General features: G+C 47.8%; 1 protein-coding gene across 2 annotated transcripts in view; it reads left to right on the top strand.

Annotated features, from left to right (window-relative positions):
• Nucleotides 1-9,560, top strand: part of AMZ1 (archaelysin family metallopeptidase 1) — a 35,498-nt gene extending 25,938 nt beyond the window's left edge. For both annotated transcript variants that reach the window (XM_006167839.2, XM_006167840.2), the window contains exons 4-7: nucleotides 3,892-4,020; nucleotides 4,350-4,519; nucleotides 5,041-5,217; nucleotides 7,996-9,560. In XM_006167839.2, coding sequence (XP_006167901.1) covers nucleotides 3,892-4,020; nucleotides 4,350-4,519; nucleotides 5,041-5,217; nucleotides 7,996-8,556 — 1,037 coding nt within the window. In that variant the 3' untranslated portion in view covers nucleotides 8,557-9,560. The remainder of the gene's footprint in view (nucleotides 1-3,891; nucleotides 4,021-4,349; nucleotides 4,520-5,040; nucleotides 5,218-7,995) is intronic.
• The last annotated feature ends 14,823 nt before the right edge of the window (nucleotides 9,561-24,383 follow it).

Here is a 24,383-nt window from a genome sequence, read left to right as displayed (position 1 = left end):
TTTCCTGATGACTTAATAGTTTCTGATGGATTCTTTTTCAAATTAGCAGTGTCACTTTTTTTTTATAGCTCTCAGTTCCCTGCTAAAGTTTTTAAGGTCCACAAGCGTAGTTGCTTTCCAGTCTGTATCTGACGGTCTGCTTTATTCAGGGTGCCCTTGCAGCCATATTTGTTCTTTATGATAATTCTGCTCAGTTATCTTGTCTCGCTTTTTGCCTTGGTACTTTCTGATTAATTGGACATTTTATTTGAAAAAGTAATTTAACTTTTAGAATAACCTGTGGCCTGGGATATTTTTCTCCAGAGGGGATTTTCTTTTCTCTCTGACAGGCATCTAATTGCTGACTGTCTGGGACAGAGATGTGAGACCTTTCTAGACCAGCCTGATGACCCTTGAGTACAGTCTTCATCCTTCCCAGCCAGAGCTGGAACTGAATCAATAGGGCCACCCTGCCTGCTCCCCATCTCAGAAACACCTGTTACCTCTGAGTGCCACTTTTCCCCTGTTTCTGTTTTCTCACTGGGTCTCTAATTTACATAAAGTCATGTTTATTGAAGTCTAATTTAGACAGTAAAATTCTCTTTTAAGAGTACAGTTCTGTGCGAGACCAGCAGTTAGTGTAATGGCTATGTCACTGAACTCCCATGTAGCCGATTGCGTTTTGAGTCCCAGACCCGGTGGTTTAAACTCATGCTGGGAATGTGTGCATGTGTGCCCAAGATCTGAGAGGAGAATGGAGGAGAAGAGATTGCAGCGTGGTCATACTCCCTGGGGGGTGATTTCCCACTTTCTATCTCTCTGTCTCTCTCTTTCTGGCAAGCGCACGCACCCTATAGCAAAAACCTCTCCAAAAAATAATAATTATAATAATAAGAGTACAGTTCTGTGAGTCTTGACAAATGCATACATCACACATCCATCAACACAAACATATACAGAACTCACTGCCCTGACCCCACTCTCTGCCAAGGCTTCCTCAATGACCCTCTGTAGTCAATTCTGTGTTTTAAAAACTATTCTTTTTCCACTTAGCTTGTTTGGCTAACTTTTACAGAGAGAGAGAGAGAGAGAGAGAGAAGGAGAAAGCACCCTCCATGGGGTGAGGTCATGCTGTAATATCTTCTTCATTTCTTTACCCTGTTGACACTTGGGCAGGCCTGCACATCTTTTTCAAGCTGTGAGGGTTGGTGTTTGCATCACATGGTCAGCCATGTGGGGTCTGGCTGCCTTAACTACCAGACCACAGAGCTGGTCCCATGCATGGTGATTGAATGCACAACATGTGGCTGGTCTGAAATGAGATGTGCAGTAAATGCAAAATCTACACCAAATACAAAAACTTAATATGGGGAACCAGCAGTTAGCATAATGGCTATGTCGCTGGACTCCCACGTAGTCGACCGCGGTTCGCGTCCTAGACCCGGTGGCTTAAAACTCACGCCGGACGCGTGTGTGTGCGTGCCCAAGATCCTGAGAGGAGAATGGAGGAGAAGGGATTGCGGCGTGACCATCCCCCCTGGGAGGTGATTTCTCGCTTTCTGTCTCTATGTCTCTGTCTGTCTGGCGAGCGCACGCGCCCTATAGCAAAAAAAAATCTCTCCAAAAAAAAAAGATGATATTTTGGATATATTAGGTTAAATCAAATATTAAAATCACTTTAATCTGTTTTTTTTTTCATTTTAAAATTAGGAAACCTTAAAATGTAAATTACATGTGTGATCTATGCAATGCTTTTATTGGACAACAATGTTCTGTTTTTTTTTTTTTTTTTAAGAGAGATTTTTGCTATAGGGCACATGCACTTGCTGGAGAGAGAGACAGAAAGCAAGAAATCATCTCCCCAGGGGGTGACTGCCACACCATAATCCCTTCTTTGCGCCATTCTCCTCTCTGGAATTTGGGCATGTGCGCACGTGTGCCTAGTGTGAGTTTCAAGCCACTGGGTCCAGGACTCAAATCTCAGTCAGCCATGTACGAGTCCAACGCCTTAACCACGCTATGCCACCTGCTGGCCCAGTGTGTTACACTTTATTACTGACAACTGTATCGTCTGTAATCTGGATTTTAAATATCTAACACTTTCTCCAATGTCTGCAGCTCAGTCTTTTTGGTCCTCCAACTCTAACAATTCTCTGAGCTATCAGGAACCTTACTGGTCCTACCCCCGCCTCACTGTTCCTTATTTGCCTCTTGTCCTCACTTGTCATCTCTCCAGGCTTTGATTTCAGTCCATCATCACAGTCCTGAAGTGTATCCGCCTCTCCCTTCACACTCTGCACTTAGTTAACTCCAGCTCTCTCCCTCCCCGGTCAGTGGCCTTCTCTTAGAACCCCACGGGGGCCCTCAGTGGTGCCCACAGTCACTGGCCCTTCCCGCCTTCTCTCTGCTCGCCTTCTCTCTATTCCAACTACCTGCTTCTCTTCCCTCTTCTTTTCTGGTTCTGTTTGCTGAAGAAATACAACCAAAGGAGAAACTCTGCACCTTCCTTCTACCAGGCTCCCTACCAGCCCACACCTGTGCTCCTAGTTGGCCTCCCCTCTGATTTTAAGGGTGGATGCCCGGCTTCTGATAATGACCATGAGGATCTGCATCTTCCCACCTGCCATTGTCCCTTCCCCCAGCCTGCTGACGAACCCTATTCCAACAAGCTCCGCTTTCTCCTGCAGCAGATGTGAATGTGCTGTCATACCTCTTGTCTTAAAAAGCCTTTCTCTCTCTTACTTTTTATAGCGAAAGTCTCTAGAAAATGTTTTTTCCTACTGGCTGTCTCTACTTCTTCACCTCTGCCTCTCTCTATCGTCATGGTATTTTTTTTTTTTTTGAGAGGTTTCTGCTATAGGGCGTGTGCACTCGCCAGAAAGACAGAGAGAGACAGAGAGACAGAAAGCAAGAAATCACCTCCCAGGGGAGATGGCCACGCCACAATCCCTTCTCCTCCATTCTCCTCTCGGGATCCTGGGCACGCATGGACACGCGCCCGGCGTAAGTTTAAGTCACCAGGTCTGGGAGTTGAACCATGGTAGACTACATGGGAGTCCAGCGACATAGCCATTACGCCAACTGCTGGTCCCTCTATCATCACTCTAAGACCCTCTCAGCTCTGCAGTTTTGGTTTTGATGTGCATCTTGTCCTCTTACATGCACTCCTGAGCCGGATCAGTTCCCTCTTGCTGCTTGGATGAGTTAGGGCAACCTTGGGTGACACACAACAATTACCTTGCAGTTCTGGGGTCACAAGTCTCAGGGGCTGTGGTCAAGCTGTCGGCAGTGCCATATTCCTCTGAGAGGCTCTGGAGAGTGTGCTTCCTGCCCCTTCTAGCTTCTGGAGGTGCCCACACTCCTTGGCCATGGTCCTTCCTCCCTCCTTATCACTTTCTCTGGCCCTGACCCTCCTGTCTCTCTTACAAGGACCCTTGGATTATGTTGAGACCACCTGCATAACAAAATATTCTGCCATCTTAAGAGCCTTATTTTACTTACAGCTGCAAAGTCCCTTTTGCCAGGTCCCTTTCACCACATTCTCAGGGCTGGGACACCTCAGGGTCACTGTTCAGCTGCTGGGGCAGCTCCTCCCACTCTAGGGCTGTGAAGGAACTTCCACTGACAGCTCTTGCTGGCCTTCCTAGCATCCCTCCTTCATGCTGATGGGCATCTCAGACCTGCCATGTCTAGATCAGCTCTCCCGATGGTTGACTGACTCTGTGGCTGGTGCCTTCACAGCAGACTTCACTCTGCTGTGCGGCTTGGTGGCTTTGAGTTCTCAGCCTCAGACCAGGCATCGCTAGTGTCTGACTTTGGAAAGAGCTGGTTCCTGGTGGATTTTACCTGCCCTGAGCCCGGGGCCCCCACTGCTTCCTGACTCTGTGTCCCCTCTGGCCCTCTCCCCCTCAGATGGCATCCTGTCCTTCTTGAAGAACAATAAGCCAGGGGATGCACTGTGTGTGCTGGGCCTCACGCTGTCTGACCTGTACCCCCACGAGGCCTGGAGCTTCACCTTTGGCAAGTTCCTTCCAGGGCATGGTGAGCCAGGGACCCGGCAGTTTCCTGCCTGGGAGGGAAGGCTGGTGTGGCCTGCATGGCCCCCCATGGGTGAAGGACATTGTGCACATCCCCTCGGTGCTCTCGTCCCAAGTACCTCCTCTTCCAAGGTAATGGCTGTATCTGGAAACAGCCACCTTTCAACTTTCAGCTCCTCTTGGGCAAGAGGCTGCTCCCTACCCTGGCCTCTACCCTACGTTGGCCTTCACATCAATAGATGGCAGGGCTGGGCCTTCCTGGACTGGTGTGTCCTCAGGCTTTTCGTCCTGAAACTGAAGGTCTCCTGAGCCTCCTTCTCTGCTTTTCTCCAGAAGTAGGCATCTGCAGCTTTGCCCGGTTCTCAGGAGAATTCCTGCAATTGGGGCCTAGTGGCCCCGATCCAGCCCTGATAGAGGCGGCAGCAGATGTTCCTGAGACCCCCCTGCAGGACAGAGGCCAGGCCCTGTGCTTCAGCGCCCTGGGGATGGTTCAGTGCTGCAAGGTAAGCATGAGGCCAGGGGTGGAGAGGTGGGGCACAGGAAGAGGGAGGGCTGGGAGACATGCAGAAGACGTGAGTGGGCTGTGTCCTATAAGTCTGCCTAGTTAAACTGTCTGATTTTTGCAAGAAGATCCTTGGGATCTTCGGAGTGAGGAAACCAAGGCTCAGGATTAATGCCAAGGTTTTGTCCAAGGCCACACAGCAGTGAAACAGCAAGCCTGGGATTTGAACCTTGTGTCCTGCTCCTAAGCCCCAGTGTTCTGCGACTTCCTCAGAGCTGACTATGCCTGCTCACTTTTCTCCTTGGGGTCCCAGAGTGGGCCTCAGAGGTGCCATGTGCAGTCTGAGGCCAGGCCCCAAGAGGTGGCTGGACTATTTCCTGGCAATCAGGAGGTGTCAGTCTTCTGGAGGGGTCCTGAGGCTCCTAGGGCTGCATCTAGGCCCTTCTGGGATTGCTCAGAAATCTGGGGATCTGTCAGGTAGATTGTCAAGGTTGCAAAGGCAGTGGGGATCTTCCCTTCCAGGTCACATGCCATGAGCTTTGCCACCTCCTCGGCCTGGGGAACTGCCGCTGGCTCCGCTGCCTCATGCAGGGGGCACTCAGTGTGGACGAGGCCCTGCGGCGGCCGCTGGACCTGTGTCCCATCTGTCTGCGGAAGCTGCAGCACGTCCTGGGATTCAAGCTCCTTGAGAGGTACAAGGTGAGTGCGCTCTGCTGCTGGTAGACAAGAGCTTGTGGAGCGACGGCAGGAGACTGGAGACTGCATAGAGGCCAGGGACACGGGCGCTCCTTCCTGTAAGCTGCCAGTCCTGTGTAGTGCTAGTCCCAGAAGGATCAAAGAACCTTGTTAGTGTTGACCTCCTCCAGGAACTCCCAGATTACTGCTGTCTGTGACCTGTAGGTTGCACGGGGTGGAGGGACAAAGGGAACCTGTATCTTTCCGTTCTCAGTCAGTACAGGAGTTGGTATTTACTAAGTCGTTAGGAGCCAATCCACTCAGCTGGTAGCTTCTCACAAAGGGCCTTCCTGGCGTGGTAGCCTCCTCCATCTCCCAGAGTAGCACTTTCTTTCTTCTTTCCCTGCTGTTTTCTGGGACACGTGAATCACTGACGCCCAGAGGAAGTGCAGGCCTCAGTGGGAGGCCTTTATCCAGGCAGGCTGCTCATACTTCACCCTGCGGCAGGAGCCCGCGTGGGGCTGCTGCCCTCTGCTGTCGGCCTGAGCCACAGCCCTAGTTCCTGTGGGAAGATTGTGAACTCAGAAACTTGACTGAGTTCAAAGACAAGCGGTGTTTACTTTTCCTGAAACCCACCTCTGGATGCAGACAAGTTAAAAGTTTTTATTCCAATGAAGGCATAAGACCTATAGACCACATAGCTCTGGCTTAATGAATTTTTTAAAGTTTATTTTAGTCATGACTAAAGTTTATTTAGTCCCTCTCTCATGTGCGCAAGAGAGGCGGAAGGACTCCCAACAGGGTCTTGCTGCGATCTCTTTTCCCTAGGCCTCCAGGTGGTCAGGATCCTGGGCCCATGTGCACCTGCCTGGCCTGTGTATAGGCCAGATGCAAACCCACAGCTTTGTAGCCACCAGCACTGCAGTTCATTCATGCTGGCTGTGACCCGTATGTTTATAACTGTGTCACCAGGCTGGTCAGCTCTAGAGTAAATTTTAATTAACTTTTTTTTTTCTGCCATGAAGCCAGCAGGTAGTGTGATGGTTGAGGTGCCAGATCCAATGTGGCCAGTCGCGATTTTAGTCCCAGACCTGGCGGCTTGCTTTTTCATTTTCCCTTTCTCTTCTCTCTCTGGTGAGCGCATGTGCTCTCTAGCAAATTTTAAAAAATAATAATAAAAGAAATTTTTTTTTTTTTTTTTTGCCAAATCATATGCACTCACAGGAGAGATGGGGGTGGGGGTAAATGAGAAAGTACCCTCCCCACAGGGCATGGTCACACTGCAATCCCATTCCTCCATTTCTTCCTCTTTCTGGGATTTTGGACATACATGCACATGTACCTAGTGTGTTTCTCAAGCTCTTGGGTCTGGGACTCAAACCAGGAGGTCCTCTGAGGCTGGGCAGCAAAGTAGTCCACGCTCAAGGCACGGGCAAAATAGGGAAGTGGTTCTTAGAATAGACTCGTGACAGTCCCCCGGATGGCTGGCTCAGTACTTTGGCATCTCTGGGGTGCTGTGAGAATTTGCATTTCAAGCAGGCTCCCAGGGGATGCTGATAGCTCCCGGTCTGCTCACCTCACTTTGCCATCTCCAGATCACACTGCTGCCCCCACGTGTCTCATCTCTGAATGACTCTGACAGTAAATAGTAAGAGAGCTTAGAGGAAACAGCTCCCCCAGTTGGAAGGCCCCGATGGGCAGGTTACTTAGGTGGAAACCTCCATGCAGTCTGGCTGAGAGTAGGAGCAGGTGGCTCACTGGCCCATGTACAGATGAGATAGCAGTGGTCCCCCAGGAGGTGCAGTGACACCTGGTGGCACACTGAGTGGGCTGGCCACCATGACCATTTATAACAAGGGCTTGGGTGACCCTCATGAGGACGGCTCTGGTCTGCAGGACTGAGACTTCTCACTGGGATCTTGTTCGACTCTTTGACATGAACTTGTAAAACTTCTATTCCACTCCTTAGACAACCACCCCCACCTCTGACCAGGAGTGTGCCTCCCCCCCTCCTAACCTGGCTTAACCCACACCTTCCTCCTCAGTGAGCATCAGCCATGTGATGTGGAAGGCACTCTGGAGAAGAGGACTAGGAAGAGGGGCCTCTGCCCAGCTGAGGGAGGAAGGGAGCAATGCAGGTGTAGGATCTGCCCCCAAGGGTCCTGGGTTCAGCTCCAGAGGACTCTGGTGGGTGCCAGAGAGATAATTGAGGGCCTGGTCAGAAAAGGCCTCTGCTGTCTATTGGGAACAGTCAGTGGTATACTGGTCAAAAGCCCTCTCAAAGAAAAAGCCCTGGTCTGTAGTATCTGCCAACTTCCATGGTGTAAATTCTCTGATCATGGTCAATTTCAAGTCTCCAACACAACATTCAACAGAGTTGGGAAGTATGGCAACATGTGGCCATGTGGCACATCCATGAAATGTAGTAGGAAGAATGTAAGAAGCGGTGAGTCAAAACTACTAACTTTGCCTTAGACGTTTTCAGTTTAATGATAAGCTTTTTATATTTTAACTCTGAATAACAGGTGGGTGACCATCTAGCTGGCACAGTTCCTTAAAGGCAAATGGGCTCTTTTGGGCTGTCACACCCAGGTTCAGCACAGCCCAGACTCTAGTCCTTAGAAGCTGCTGCTCAGAAGAGCCTTCACACCAGTAGCCAGACATTGGCCTGGGTAGTGATGCTGCAGGACCTGGGTGTGTGTGTGTGTGGGGTCTCTTAGGTAAGGAGCTGTGTCTCCGGGCATCTCTCTGGCTGAACAAGTGCTGAAAAGAGAGAACTCAGCCTGTGTTTCTCCCTCTCAGAAACTCCACGCCTGGACCCGGGCAGTGGCAGGGACATGGCCAAGCCAGGAGGTAGGCGAGCCGTCTGTCTCAGAAGACACCCTGCCCTTCAGTGCCGACTCGGGCTTGTGCTGTGAGAGTGATTCCGAGCCTGTCACCAGCGTGTCAGAACCCCTCACTCCTGATACATCGGGCCACGCCTTCTCTGCAGAGCCAGAGCTGGAGCCAGAGGATGGGCTGAGCTCCCTGGCAGCCTCAGAAGCTCCGTTGCAGGTTGGGGGCCCAGCTGAGGCCATCAGGAAGCAGGAACAGTGGCTGGCCACATGCATCCAGGCCCTGGAGAGGGAAGTGGCCGAGGAGGAGCTGGCCCAGGTAGACAGAGCTGTGGATGCACTTGGACGGTGGGAGATGTTCACAGGGCAGCTCCCAGCCCCGAGGCAGGACCTGCCCTGTGGTAGGGACAGTGCAGGGCTACGCAAGGTCCTGGGGGACAAGTTCTCCTCCCTAAGGAGGAAGCTGAGTGCCCGCAAACTCTCCAAAGCTGAGTCTTCCCCGTGTCGCTGGAAGGAAGAAGAGAATTAGCACGACAAGGACCATCGTTCAGTGAAGAAGTCAGGGGCCCAGCGTCTGTCTCTTCCTGGGACTCAATTGACGATTGCTGTCCAGTGACAAAGGGCACTGTGGACCCATATGGGACTAAAAGGAAAGGTCCTCTTGAGAGGCTGAGGAAGAGGTGTCTTCAGATGGCTGTACACATGTCCCACCTGCTTGCTCCAAAGCACAGCCTGGCGACAGGGCCAGCAGGTTTCCACGGCAAACACGGTGGCCTGCATCCTGGGAGAAACATTCTTCTGCTCCCCACACTTCCCTGGGCACAATCTGGACTTGGCTGTGGGTGGGATGAAGCCTCCTCACGCCCCAGGGGCAGAAGGAAGCAGTAGGCTTACTTCTTCTAGGCCGGGGGAATGCACCTGATGGGTCCCTCAGTCATTTCAGTGGAGCTTGAGAGCCATCCTGGCAGCTCAGATGGGAGTGTCCTAGGCTTGTGGGCTCTGCTACTGTAACCTCGGCTTTCAAGGCTGACACAGGGTCTCCACTCAAAGGGAAGTCATGGGGTTTTGTTTCTATCTAAAGTGTCAACCACACAACATACCATGGGTCTCTTTCTGTGGCTCTAATGGCTTTCTGGTCCTTGGGAACTTCGCACGCATTTTTGCGAAAGTTCTGGAGAACATGCCATTTCTATTGATAATTGCCACAGAAAAGGAGGGTCTAATTTGCAGATTTAAGGCCCTCTTCATTCTGAAATTGCCTCCTGTTGTAACCTGCAGTGAAGACAAACTGCAGGGACATTCTTGGGACAGTTTCCTAACAGGCAGCTGTGCTGTTACTATGAAAAGTTAGGCCAAGGTGGTAGTAGTGTTGTTCAGATCAGCTGTATCTTTCTGATTTTTGGGGGAGGGGGTGTCTAGTTCTATCCATTGCTAGGAAGGGGTATTAAAATATCCATCTGTGGCTGTGGAATTGTCTATGCTTCCCTTTAATTTTGTCAAATTTTACTTCATCTGTTCTGAAGTTCTTTTATGTCCACACACATCTGATTGGTACACCTTCCTGCTAAACTGACACTTTTATCATTATCAAATGTCCCAATCAACCTGCAACATCGGATTCCAAGGACAGTTCTGGTTCTGACAGCAGAATCCTTGTGGAGTGACGGGGATGGGGACACAGCTCTCTTTTGCCCATCTGGAAGCAAGCAAGCAAGCCCAGGGAAGCTCGTATGTCTTGTGTGTGGGTAGGTTAGACTCTAAACTTAGGGGCCTTCTAAGTAAAACTGTCAAAAATACAGATAAAAAATTAACAGGAGGCCATGTAGGTGAGAAGTGCTGAAGCTTCCTTATGGATCTCACACTGAGGAAGCCAAATAGCTGGGTGTCATCCCAGAAAAATGCAGAGGGATAAGCACACAATGAATTCAGAGAAGCAAAGACATCATTCAAAAATAGCATCATCATCTTCTTCCATCTCCTGTTCTGTTTTGCATAGCTTCATCCAGAAGGTAACTGATGGAGAGAGCAGGAAAAGCTCAGGGAAAACACCTGCAGAGCGTGAAATAGTAACAGAAGACGAAGATCAAGGCCAGAGTCTGCTGATGCAAGCTCTGCCTTGTGGCTTGACTGCAGGGGCTGTCTCTAGGACGGTTTGCTCATGTGGCTGAGTGGCTGTTGGCTGGGAGTTCAGCCAGGACGTCAGCCTCAGTCCTGTCCACGTGGGGCCTAGTTTCCTTACACTATGGTGCCTGCCCTCCTTAGGTGGGCATTCTGGGAAAGAGACAGAAGCTTTGTGGCCTTTTGTGATTGACTTCAGAAGTCATAGAGCATCACTTCCAACTTACTCTATTGAGGCCATCACAAATACCAGTCCAAGTTCATGGGAAGGGACAGATTCATCTCTGAATAGGGACGTAGCCAGGTTCTGAAAGAACATGTGAGAGGGAGAATACCATGGAGGGTTTATGGAAAATCTAGCTTCTGTGAGGTTTGCTTCTTAGATGATGCTGTCACACCCGCTACACAATTTTACCTGCTTTTCAGTTGCCTTCTGTCTTCTGTGAAAGGTGAATGACTATGGTGATGTCATGAGAATAAGCAGAAATGATAAAAACAGGCTAGCCTGCCTGGCTTAGGCTGAAGGCTCCTTCATGCAAGAGTGGTAACAACTAAACCTGTATCATCTATCTGGGCCCAGGTCCTTTGGCTCTCAACTGTGATGAGTATCCCAGAAGAACATTTTGAAGTGGGATGAAGCAAACTGCTAAAACTAGAACTTTATCAGTTGTAGATGGGAGCGACATTTAAAAAAAATTATTCATTGTCATTATTTTACTATTATTATTATTTTTTGAAGTTGGCCAGAGAGAGAGAGACAGAAGGAGAGAAGGAAAGTGAGAAAGCAAGCTGCCAGGTCCAGGACTCAAACCATGGTCAGCCATGTGGGAGTCCAGCTGCCTTAACCACCACACCATCTTCCGTCCCAGGGAGTGACATTTTTAAAGAATGCTGCTAGAGAGAATGTTTTGAAGATAAAACTTTTGGGAACATTTAGGATTCCTTCCTCTGCTCAACATTAGCCCCAGGCTCTGTCCATAATGGTGGTGAAGAGAACTTTGGGATGGTCACCATGAGAAAACAGCTGAGATGGAGAAGGAGATATGGAGGTCATCTCTGTTAAAGCCACAGATCACAAATCTTTCTAAAGCCTGAGATAGGACGTGGTCGAGCACCATACAAGAGCTGAACTGAGATATTTAGAGATAATGGTTTCCAGGAAACAAGGGACTAATTTTTTTTTTTTCTAATTAGGAAAATGTACAAAGTTGACTTAATTGCATTCTCATCTGCTTACCTGTCAGATGTCTCTGAGATGCATAAGGATCAGTCTTCTAGTCTGTCATGGCCTCTCTTCAGAGAACCTCACACATTTCAGGAGATCAGATGGAGCTAACAATAGTTAGGGTCATACAATACATATGTTGTCCGTATTGCCGTTAATGTATGAGATGGGGCTGGGATGACTAACAACATGTGCTTCTAGAATGGTCTAAACACAGATAGACAGACACACACACATGCACCCCTCACCTAAACCGTGCTCTGATCAAGGGGGCAGTGAACAGTGTCCCTACCAAGAGGAGCACATTCCTCTTCAGGCAGCCCTGAGGCCCAAAGCCAGCACTGAAGAGCATGAGAAGACTTGTTCCTACTGCCCACGACATCAGCCCTGATGCAACAGGAAAGTCAGTTTAACCCCCACCTCCACCCCCTTCCCAGAGTCTAGTCAGGAAGGAGGGGTACTATCCTGTTAACACTGTCCTGTGGGACATCTGACTCAGGCCTTTCTGTGATGAAAGAAATCTCCAAAGGACTTAAAAATAAACATGCAATGGCTTAGTCAAGCAGCTAATAGTAAAGTTGAGTCCTTATTTAGCTCCCACCAAGTTCAAAGGGGATGCTAGAACATTGCAGGAACACACTCACATATAGAAGGTCCACGTACAGTGGCAAGAGGAGCCACTCTACAGACCGAATGGGAAGGGACAGGCAGGCCTTAGAGGGAGGAACTGGCTTCCAAAGCCAGATCTGCAGGGAAAGACAGGCTAATCTTTTCTTGTAATCAAATTCCACCTCTTAATGAGTCCCTTCTAAGTACCAAGACAATTTTTATATCTGTCATTCTCAAGTCTCAAAACCACAGTGTGCAGCAAATGCCATTATCCTCACTTTATGGCTGTGGCAGCTGACACGCAGGCAGGCTTGGAGACTTGCCTGAGAAGTGGGGGAGCTGCAGTTCAGACGGGTTGCTCTGATTTGAGGCCCCTGTGCTATGGGCTTTCTTGGGAAAGCAAATTGAATGCGTCTGTACTGGGAGGAGGGTGGGAAAGGAGGAACAAGGATTAGGGAGGCCTACACCCTAACTCTGGGCAGCCCCTTGCCCAGCTCCCGCCCTTGGTTTCTAAGGTTACCAAGAAGCCTTTTGGTGCTGCTGCACTTCCAGGCTCTCAGAAGAACTAGCTGCCTGGGTGGGTGGCCGGCTCTCTCAGGTGAATATGCCAATAAAAACAAAACTCCAAGCTGCTGGGGCTTCACTGATTTGTTTGTATAAAAAGGGCGAGTCCCCAACAGAAATATTTTTATCCTAGGGAAGATGAAGGGAAGTGAGGAGGCTGAGAGCCCTGACCTGCAGCCTGCCTGCGTGTGCTGTGAGCCAACAAGCCCAGGTTTGTTGCTGCTCTGCACAGCCACGGAAAGGGCAGGGCAGGAGGGGGCTTGCAGAGGCCTGGCCACCCTCCTCAGAGAGCAGCTTGGCCGTAATCCGAGGGAGGGCGTCTGGCGCCCTCCCTGCAGGCTGCTCCAGAACTAGTAGTAGGAGGTGGGGGGCAGAGAAGCAGAGCAAAGTCTTTAGTCAAGCCAGATTAGTTTTGATCCCTGTGGGGGCAACTGCACACATAGAGAAACCCAGTTTCAAGGAAATACAAGGAAATAGCAAATTTATGGCCCTTAGAGTAACAGGCTGTCAAAGATAAACACTGCAGCGTAATCTAGGAAATACCTCCTACTTCATGGTAAAGAACCACGGCTTTTGAGAGCTGTTGAAATCAATGCAAATAACTGGTGGAAATGGCTAGCAAGGTCTCTCCTTTTCCAGTATTATACAGCATCACCTTGATTAATGAGAACCTAAAATAACTGAGGGTTATTTTTGAACTCAGCTTCTTGGTAAAGAGGCAAATGAAAACAAGCTATGTCAGGGGTTTATTTTAAAAAGCAACTTCCAAGAAATGTCCTGGGGTCACTATGTGTTCCGTTCATGCCTCACCCTTCTTGTATTCTGAATGATGACCCGAGGCAACCCGAAATATCCATCAATAAGTCAATCAAATACCTCAGCCTCTGTTTCCTGAGGCTAAGGGTGTACAACAGCCAGGCCGGTCTGATCTTGTACCCTCTCTGAAATGACCCTAAGCTCTCAACAAGTTAACCAGAAATTAAATCAAACAGGTTCCAGGAATGAGATTACCCAGAAGGCCCATTACAGGGACATTTTAATGAACACACTTTTGTTGAACAGCAACTGGGCCAGGCTGGCATTTCTGGGCCAACCTGGCATCGCTGGGCCAACCTCTCTTCTGGCAGTCTGGCCACACTGGCTCCTTGGCCCCAGTTCCAAGCTCTTGGGCACTCTGGGCCCTCTCTGCCTGCTTTTCTCTTGGGGAGGGAGTCCTTCCCTCCACTCTGAACTTGGTTTTCTGGCTAGGGCACAGCTTACACCTCACTTCGCAGCATGTCCTCTCCTTGGTCCCACTGATATTCTAAGGACCCCTCCTGTTTCTTTATGTCATCTCCCGGTCTACAAGGCTGTTTAACGGGCTTCTCTTGCTAGTCTGTGATAGTGGATGGAAAGGCCGATCTAGTTTAGAATGGTCAGGGATGCTGCATTTGAATTCCAGCTCTTACCTTAGATAGGTGTTGGAAGAAACAGTAAAAAGTAAACTGCCTTGGGACCAGCAGTTAGCGTAATGGCTATGTCGATGGACTCCCACGTAGTCGACCGTGGTCCGAGTCCCGGACCCGGTGGCTTAAACTCATACCGGGTGTGTGTGTGCGCATGACCAAGATCCTGAGAGGAGAATGGAGGAGAAGGGATTGCGGCGTGGCCATCTCCCCTGTGTGTGTGTGGGGGGTGATTTCTCGCTTTCTATCTCTCTGTCTCTCTCTCTCTCTGTCTGGCGAGCGCACGTGCCCTATAGCAAAAATCTCTCTCAAAAAAAAAAAAAAAAAGGAGAAGTGAACTGCCTTTCCTTACCAAAAGGCTCCCTGAGGGAGACTAGCTAGCTTCTGACTGGATCAGGTGCTGTCTGAGGATCCTCTGCGGTCTTTGGTCTCTGACTTCCTTGTTAGTTTCCACTGTTTTTCTTCTGTGATGAGGACACAGCTCCCTTAGAGCCTTCAGGGAGAAGTCCAGCCTTGCCTGACAGGACTCTGGCCCTCATTTCCTTGGAGAAGGAGGAATCAGAGAGAAAGTCGGTCAAGGGGCTCCCGGGAGAACCCTTGTTTGAGAAAGGGCCTGGGCAGGCTCCTGGAGAGAAGGAGTGAAGCCCTGTAAGAGCAAGGGCCCGGACAGGCAGAACTTGCATCTTTCTTTCTTTTTTTTTTTTTTTTTTTTTAAGATAAATTTTTGCTATAGTATATGTGTTTCCCAGGGACAGGGAGACAAGGAGAGAGAAAGTGAGAGATCACCCCCTACGGGGGATGGCCATGCTGCAATCTTTTCTCCTCCTTCTTCCTCTTGGGATTTTGGGCACGCACACACACCCCCCGAGTGTGACCTTCAAGCTGCCAGGTCCAGGACTCAAACCGCAGTTGGCCATGTGGGAGTCCAGTGTCACAACTACTGTGCCACCTGCTGGCCCGAACATACACCTTTCTAAGAGGAATCACTTAATGGCAAGGCCAGGGTGCAGGACAGCACCAGCAATTTATTCCGAATGTATGAGAAGAGAGAAAACATGGTGGAAATAAATGTGAAAATGATATCCAGCCTCAACCATGTTCCACCTGTGCCACTCTGGAATAACACGTGGGATGTCTTGGTGAGGGGCTCCAAAGCCTCCTTCCAGTGGTCAGGCAGGGTGGGATCTGTGGCTGTCTGGCTGCCACACCACTTCCTCTGACTGGACAGAACCAAGGCCTGCTGGGGCTCGTATGGCAGGTGACGGAGGAAACGTCAAGTGTACCCTTTCTGTTCCTGCTGCTCTTCTGGCGTGGCTTTCCCTGTCAGCTTCACCCTGAAGCAGTCATTCGACGTGAGGCTCTTGCTAGTGCAACCCAGAGTTTGTCATGGATTCCAGGCAGGAGTCCAGGCACCTCCCTGTACTGCCCTGTGCTGCTCAGTCTCAGCACCTCAGCAGGCTTCTCTTGAAGGTAACACCTTTGTTCCGATTATGTGCTTTAATCACTACTTGATTATACAGCATGCTCTTATTTTTTTAAAAGTCTGGAAGCAGGGTGAGAATACAACTAAATGAAGGCATTTTTAGTATTGAGATAATGGATTACTTTGAAATACAGAATAAATTGTTATTCAGATATTCTATAATGCTTATATATTTACATTTTCATTCCCCAAATTAGTGAATGCTATAAAACTGAGTTAAGAAAAAAAGCCTTGCAGAGGATGAAATTCTAGAAATCTAAGTGAAAATGGGAGAAGTCATGATTTGACTTTAGTAAGAAATTTCTTCCTGCATAGAACTCGAGGTACCCATTAGACTCTATTTCTTTTTTTTTTTTTAGAGGTTTTTGCTATAGGGCGTGTGCACTTGCCAGAAAGACAGAGAGATAGAAAGTGAGAAATCACCCCCTCGGGGGGATGGCCACGCCGCAATCCCTTCTCCTCCATTCTCCTCTCAGGATCTTGTGCACACACCCACACGCGCTTGGTGTGAGTTTAAGCCACTGGTTCTGGGACTCGAACCGCAGTCGACTACATGGGAGTTCAGCAACATAGCCATTATGGTAACTGCTGGTCCCTAGACTCTATTTATAAGGTTGTGTGACAGTTTTTTGTGTGAGGTACTGCCTCTAGAATGGGAATGTTCTACTTTTCATGGAAGGGCCTTGTTTTAGGCTGATCTAGTGTTGCTTACAGAAATACCTCAGACCAGGTGATTTAGAAAGAATAGAGATTTATTTGACTCACAATTCTGGTGGCTGGAAAGTCCTAAGTGGGACTGGCATCACATGGCTGACAAAAGCAGAAATGACGGTGAATGCATGCAGAGAGAGATGTGGGGGGAGATATATTCCCTATATCACATAACCCACTCTTGGGACCCTGGGTCTTATAAAATGTTAATCCATTCATTATAGTGATGACTCTATGATCCACTCACCACCTACTAGGCCTACCTCTTACCATTGCCATGCCATTACACTGGGGATCAAGTTTCAAAACATGAATCTTTGAGGAGTAAACCATTATCCAAACCATAACAGGCCTCCTCGCCGAGACTGCTCCTTTGTTACCATGACAGCCTGAGAATGACAAATGAATACAAATGTTATTCAAAACAATAATAACAAAAAACTTTCCAAACTTGGAGAAAGATATGAATATCCAAACACAGGAAGATCAAAGGGTCATCAATCAGATTTAATCCAAAGAAGTATTTATTTCATTTATACATGCATACAGCCGCCCAATAAACATCTCCTGTGTGTAATCACTCTGCCAGAGGTTTGTTAAATACTTATCTATCGGGACTAGCAGTTAGCATAATGGCTATGTCGCTGGACTCCCACGTAGTCAACCGCTGTTCGAGTCCTGGACCCTGCGGCTTAAACTCACGCTGGGCGTGTGTGCGTGAGTGCCAAAAATCTTGAGAGAATGGAGGAGAAGGGATTGCGGCATAGCCATCCCCCCTGGCGGTGATTTCTCGCTTTCTGTCTCTCTGTCTCTCTGTCTGTCTAGCAAGCGCACATGCCCTACAGCAAAAAACCTCTCCCCCTCAAAAACAAATACTTACCTATTGAACTGGTCACTTCACAGATGTGCTCACTCCTCAATTCTGGAATTTTTCAAGGTCCAGGTAGATACTTTTGATGTGATATAGCAAATAGGAAAGTCTAATTTTGTTTGTTTTAGGGGGGAGATGTCATTATTTCTATTTATACTGATACTACCTGTAGCATTTTTTCAGACTCTAGAGGTCCAACATTGTCAGCCAGTTGCTTTCTCGTATTTCACCCATACCTAGAAAGCTGTGGTTGTGGTGGTTATAAGCTGAAAAATGATGGACTCTGTTGTTGAATAAACATGATACATGAGATTCCTGCCAAGGAACGTGATGAAGAAGACCTGGAGGACTGAAAACATAAGGAAGAGGACAGAGAAGGAAATGAAGGATAGGGGCTCAGGCCAAGTACCAAGCCCTGTAACAACTACTCCCCCTTCATCCTGTTTGGTAGCCTTTGAACCTGACAGGTGTATTAGGCACACATCAAAGTCCCTAAGGAGATCTCTGCTACTGGCAAGGCACCTGTCTCACAGGTACAATTTTACCCTGGAAGCCTGTGGATGCAACCCTCACACACATTTGAGGAGCCACTGTTTTGCATATCCTTCCTTTCGAAGGCAGGAGTAGGTGGCCGTAGTGAGAGGGTTTCATGTGCAACAGCAGTTGGGGTAGCCAAGCTGCACTTCGATGGGATGTAACATGTTAAGAGGACGAGTGGAATTTAAAGCAAATTTTAATAGATTTATAAAAGCCATATATACAAAACATGTTAAACTAACCACCACAGCTATAAAATACAGTTTTTTACACTTCATCACATATACCTTAACTCAGTACATAGTATTGATAAACTGAGACTGATCACAGCACAGTGGGCCCCAGCCAAGGGTGTTCTGGTGCTACAGTGACACTTCCAGGGAGGTCTCATGATGGAGCCCTCCTTTTCTTTCAGTGTTTAAGACCCTTGAAGGGTTTAAGGCTCTGGTTCTGTAGTGAATGCTTAGGTGCTACAACCAATCTGGCACCTTTATCGTGTCCCTCTGCACGGTACTCCAGGTTACTCTGGCAGTACGTTATATGGGTTACGAGTGAAAGCACTGGTTAGGGGAACTTGGGACAGAGGGGCAACCAACAGGGACTTTAGCAATTAACTCAGAACCTCCTGCCTACACTGTGTCAATGGAGAATAGCATGGCAATCAGTCTTTTTGTTGTTGTTGTTGAGGTGTTTGTCTTAGGGAATGTGGAGAGAGAGAGAGAGAGAGAGAGAGAGAGAGAGAGAGAGAGAGACAGACAGACAGACATAGTGAGAAGGAAAGTGAGAAATCATCCCCTAGGGGGAATGGCCACTCCACAATCCCTTCTCCTCCCAGGATCTTCAGCATGCACACACACACCCCCAGTGTGATTTTGAAGCCACCAGGTTCAGGAATCAGTAGTGGTCAGCCATGTGGGAGTCCAGTGATGTAACCACTATGCCATTTGCTGGTCCCAATGCCAATCAATTTTAGTTGGTTTAAGTGAAGAAAAAGGACATTTCGAATGTTTTAAATCAATCTGCATCATGGGTCCAAAGGTTCAAGATCCTAGAAATTGACAGACTCATTCAAGGCCTATTTTAAATTTTTCATAAACAGACTTGTTAAAGAACTCAACAGGCCAACTTACAACGGGAAAGTACAGTGGGGAACGTGGTCCACAGGGTCTGCAGGCTGCGTGTGAATCTTGCTGCAGACACGGCTCACCACCTGTCACCCATAGAGAGGCTGGTAAGGGCTTCTGCCCACTTATTTGCAGGTGAATCTAGAAAAGCGAATCCATCCATTTAACCGAGGTGAGGAGAGCCATGAAGAGTTGACTTTATTACTCTGATTTCAGATGCAAGCCTGGTTCCATTTTTGGAGAGTTTTTTTTTTTTTTTTGGCTATAGGGCAGGTGCGCTTGCCAGAAAGACAGAGACTGAGAGATAGAAAGCGAGAAATCACCCCCCAGGGGGGATGGCCACGCCACAATCCCTTCTCCTCCATTCTCCTCTCGGGATCTTGGGCCCGCACGCATACATGCCCTGCGTGAGTTTAAGCCACCGGTTCCGGGACTCGAACCACAGTCGACTACATGGGAGTCCAGCAACGTAGCCATTACGCTAACTGCTGGTCCTCCACTGGTTCCATTTTTGACATGAGTTTCAAGGTCTCTTAGAGACCGAGTTTCTTCTAAGTGTGTACTAACCTTTCATGAGGAGGGCAAAGTATGAAAGACACTGGTGGTAAAGATCTCCTGTGTCACTCTAAGGCTATGGGAGACATCAAGAGGGGCCGCCACCACCTAGAGGGGGTTTGGTACTGCCAGGGGTGCTAGTGTCCACCAGCCCTGTGGGTCACCTTTAAGCTCTCCCAGGCTAACAGTGACAGTTCAGACCAGCCTTTGACCATGACTTCAGGGTAGAGCCTGCGACAGTAATGCAGATCTGACCATGGAACTTCCCCAGCACTCTGTTCGTGGGATCTCCCTTTCCCACTGTTATCTCTGAAGTCATCTAGAAGAGGCAAACCCTGACCTAGTGCCAGGAAGTGCCAGAACTGGGACAGGAGGGTGCGAAAGCCTACTCACAGGTCCCTGGCACCCCTTTATCTGACTCTGGAGAAAAATTTTCCCTTGTCTAGGCTTCTGGTCAGATTTACCAGATGAAATGTGGGGTCCAAGCCAGCCCAGGCTGACACAAGGCAGGCAAGGCTGGACCCTGCAACCTGTCAGAATACGTGGTTCTACAGGAAAACTCCACTGTGATGGAATAGCTGGGGTTATATTCATTAGGGTGAAATATAACAGCCTTAAAAACACAACAAAGTGAATTCATCATTAATAAAAAGACTCTGAAGTGACAGGCTTGGAACAATAGCCTTTTATTGTTGAACAGGACCAGGCAGGAAAGGGGAACTCCACCCCCACTGCTAGCCAGGGCCTTCCCACCACACTGACCACTTGCTCAACAGAGGGCCAGGCTGTTTATGCGCCTGGAGGAAATGCAGGCTAACTCAGGGACCCCGAAGTAGCTGCTTTAGGGTTTGCTTTGGTTCATGTGACATACATGTAAGAAAGAAATACATCTGAAGAAAAACATTACCTTCTTTTTCCAACTGAAAAATCGAGCCTCAATTTTTGCCCAGTTCTCACTCTCACTGCAAAGTGAGCGGAAAAATCCTAGTCCACTAACTCCAAGGAAATGTGACATCTGCCAGGGTCTCTGACAGTAAGATCTTGCCATGACAAACCGCCAACGGTCAAGATTAAGTAGCAAGTAGGAATCTTCACCTTCTTAGCCATGCCACACTCCCACTGGAAAGGGCGAGAAGCCCTGGGCCCTGTGTCACAGGCCTCTCTGGCAGGAACCCCATCTATTCCTGCGTCCCATCCCATTATCTGCTGTTGCTCCTCATGGATTCCTAGGAATCTCCAGCCTTCAGGGTATTTGGGGACTCACTTCTAGTAATATCCTGCTTCCTCCTTATGTGTCTGGAATATATCCCGTGAACAGGAAATACACAGATCGAGAAGAGCTCTGCTCTCCTCAGGACTAGTTCAGTCAGGGTGAGGGGGCAGTGCCCAAGGCCTGCCACGCACAGCAGTTCTTAGCGCCCGCCATCCTCTAGGCTCAGGGGTGGAGTGTGGCCACAACCCAGAGCCAGCAGAGCCACTCCACGCGGAAGCAGCCACTCTGTGGTGAGCATCAGATAGAAGCCCTGCAAAGAGGAGACACGAGATGCTCCAGGCAAGTAGTGACCTGCTTGTGGTGTGAAGTCAGTCATCATCTGAAGAGAAACCAACCTGCAGTCTGGAAATCAAATCCACCCATTTCAATATGCCACCCGAACCTAATCAGCCTTTGAGTTCTAGAGAGTTCTGAAGGGAGAAACAGCCTTTTTTTAGAGAGCTGTGACTGCAGGTGTCTAGTGCCCTGAGGCCTTCCTCAGAACATGTGAAACAGATCCTCACCCCCTTGGGCTCTCTCACCCTGAAGCCACCACTCATACTTCAGACACAAACACAAACTGGCATGTTGCCTGCTGCTAAAGCCTGTTACCACAGCAGCTTAGCCTCTGAACTGTCTGAAATGAACTGAATGGCTTACTATTTTTTTAAAAAGAGGGTTTTGTCACAGAGAATGTGCACTCACTAGAGTGAGAAAGAGAGAGCAAGCAAGAAAGAGACAGAGATAGTGAGAGGGAAAGTGAGAAATCACCCCCGAGGGAGGATGGCCATGCCTCAGTCCCTTCTCCTCCTGGGATCTTGGGCACACATGTACACATGATTTTCAAGCTACTGGGTGTGGGACTCGAACTGTGGTCAGCCATGTAGGAGTCCAGCAATGTAACCACTACACCATCTGCTGGCCCCTGAAAGGCTTTTCTATGGAACTCAACACCTTTCTGTTCTAGGTCCGATATCACACCTCACAGAAGCCAGAGATGGAAAAAGCCAGTCAGTAAAATCCTGTGTTTTCAGTGGCTGCTCTGCAGGTTCTCTTGGGGGCAGTCTTTGTACAGGCACGAGCCCTCCGAGCTGCAGACCCCTGCTGACTTAGACCAGGCCCAGCTCCCCAACTGCCGAGGCACCAAGGACAAATTAAGATCACATATTTAAGGATCATCTGTCCCTGGGGCTGCTGTGCAAGTTAGAAAGTCTGTCTTTTTCTTCAAAGGGGAGCTTCCTACATTTCAAACGATCAGTTTAGAATGAGGCTGCTAAGCACATTTGATGTACCTTACAAAAACTAGCACCAAAAGATCTGAAAGGACTGCTTGCAGTTTTGGAAGGCTAATTAACAAGTATTTCTTCTCTTCACTTACTTGAATAATAAAATAAAACCCACCAGTACTGTGTTTTTTTTTTTTTCTTTTGACACAGGTTTTTGGTCATAGCCAGAAGAAGGCTTGGTAGTTTGTTATATGGTGAAATATTGGGTGGTCAGAAAAGTCAAAGACGTATTTTCTCCACGCAAAAATACATCATTACTTTTCCAACAACCCAATATATGAGACTTTAAAAAGTTTGTGGAAAAGCAGAATTAAAGTACACAGTGATTTTGATACAAAACATTTTGAAATCCAAGCGAAGTTCTTCCATAATATGCATTTCCCACGAACTTGTTTTTCTCTTTTTTTAATACCAGAGGGTGGATGTGCGTGCAAAGATGTGCAAGAGAAAGCATCCTTCAGCATGGCGGGGGTCATACTGCCATCCTTTTTCCTCCAATTATCCATCCCATCAGGATCTTGGGCCTTGAGTTTGGCATGCTTTTCAAGCTGCTGGGACTAGGAATTGAACCTGGGTTGGCCATATGGGATCCAGCTTTCTCTGCACAGTGCCTCACTGCTGCACTATGGGGCCTGGTCCTCCCATGAACTTGTAAAAGACCCTCATAATTTTCATCATGATAAACACGGAATGCCACAAACCTGTAATGAATCTTCAAGGCTCTCCCTTAGTGATTCTCTACACTGGCTGTACATCAGAATCACCAATGGCATTGGGAAATCCAAATGTATGATGCTGGTATCTGACTGGTCCTAGGCAGCTAAGCACCAGGCTGGGTGAAAGCTTCTTAGGGGGTCCAGTTGTGTCTCCAGACCTGGAAATCACTATTTTGTCTTTTACAAATGAAGAAATTGAAACTAAAGAGCCCAGTTTTAACTCTTTGGAGAGTTGAGAGCACACAGCATGTTTGCCACTGGTGTTTTCCTGGGGAGGTTCTGGTCCCTCCCACTGTGGTCACTTCAAGCTCCACAGGCAATTCATCAAGAGCATGGAACATACCCACATTCTGCTTCCTAAAAACCTGCTTGCTCGGGAAAGAGAAGAGATCACCAATTATGCAGACGAGCCAGCCCTGGCAAAGCGCTGAGCCTGAGAAAGCTCTGATCACAAACTATGCCGATGGCCAGAAGGAATTCGTGCTTTGTGTGAGTGGTCTCTCTTCACTTTCTGACTGGAACAATAACCCCGAGGGTTGCAATGACAGAACCCCTACTCCACATTCCCTTGAGGACCTCTGGTTTCTGGGTCTCTGAAATCAGTCAACTGTTGATCACTGGCTCCTTCCTCTTGGGGCTCAGAGAGCAAGGCTCCCACTTTTGTACACATATGCACGTGTTTATGCACAGACAGGCTTAGAGAGATGTTCCGGAGGTTTTCAGTGAAACAATATTTATGATGGTTATCCTACGTGCCAGGCTTTGTTTAGTATGTGGAAATAAGCTTATGATTAACAAATAACAAGCCTTCAAATAATATTAAGGTTAGAGTTACTTGCTCTGACTGTTTAGGACTGGAAATATAATTTAGTGTTAGTTTTGAATCCTGAGTGATATCTTATATTAAGCAAAGAAAAACTAAGGATTTATTTTAAGTAACACCTAGAGACTGAAAGTAGTCAAAATCTTCAACCCAGACCCTCCCAGCCCATGCTTGAGTGTGCCTTTAAAGTGTAAGCTCATTAGCAGTTGATCCCAGACTCCTATCATCCAACAGATGTCTTTAATTAAAATATCAAATTAGTAAATGTCGATTCCCAAGATCCCAAGTTAGTCAGTCATAACTAATACTTGTTTTAAGATTATTGCTTTGATCTTAGAATTAAAATAAACGGACTCATTTTTCTTTTATCAAAGAAGTAGAAAAATTACAAGAAAAATAATTCTAGAGATGTCTCTAAATTACAGAACTATGACTTAAAATCTTTGAAACAATTTCTCTACAAACAGAAGAGTTAAAAATATACTTCAGTAAAAAAAAAAAAAACCCTATATGCATTATGTGTAAACAGTATAACTATGAGGAAAATATCTTATTTTGAGGAAGTTTATTGTTACATTTTTGCCATAATAGATGAGGCACGAATACCTCCTGCTTCTCCAACATCTCAATAAAAAAAGACAATAATCAAGGATAACAGTGAAATTAAAATAGAAAATACAAAAGCCCAAGGTTCTGGAGACAAAAGTGACTACAATCTATGTGTAGGCAAGTTGTAAATGATTTCAGTTTCACCTTGCAAATAGTTGTCACCTTCAATTACAATACATCACAGAATATGAGTGGGGGCATCTTTAAAGACATTTTAATTCACCTGATCATTAGAGAGCAGAGGAGGAAGTTCAGGCTCAGCAAAGCCAAGTGATGTGACCAGGGCAGTGGGGTCAGTGGCTGAGCTGGTCTAGGACCGAGAACCGGTGTCTCAGGCTATCACGACCTGCTTTCTGTTCAGTTACACAGAAGTCATAGTATCTCATTACTCATATGCCTCTGCGTTCAAAAGTGACTAGTAAAAACAT

The sequence above is a fragment of the Tupaia chinensis genome, unplaced genomic scaffold (genome assembly GCF_000334495.1).
Source record: "Tupaia chinensis unplaced genomic scaffold, TupChi_1.0 Scaffold145208_1, whole genome shotgun sequence".
In the NCBI taxonomy this organism is placed as follows: Eukaryota; Metazoa; Chordata; class Mammalia; order Scandentia; family Tupaiidae; genus Tupaia; species Tupaia belangeri.
The sequence above is the reverse complement of the archived record's forward strand: the minus strand, read 5'-3'. Positions and strand labels throughout refer to the sequence as shown.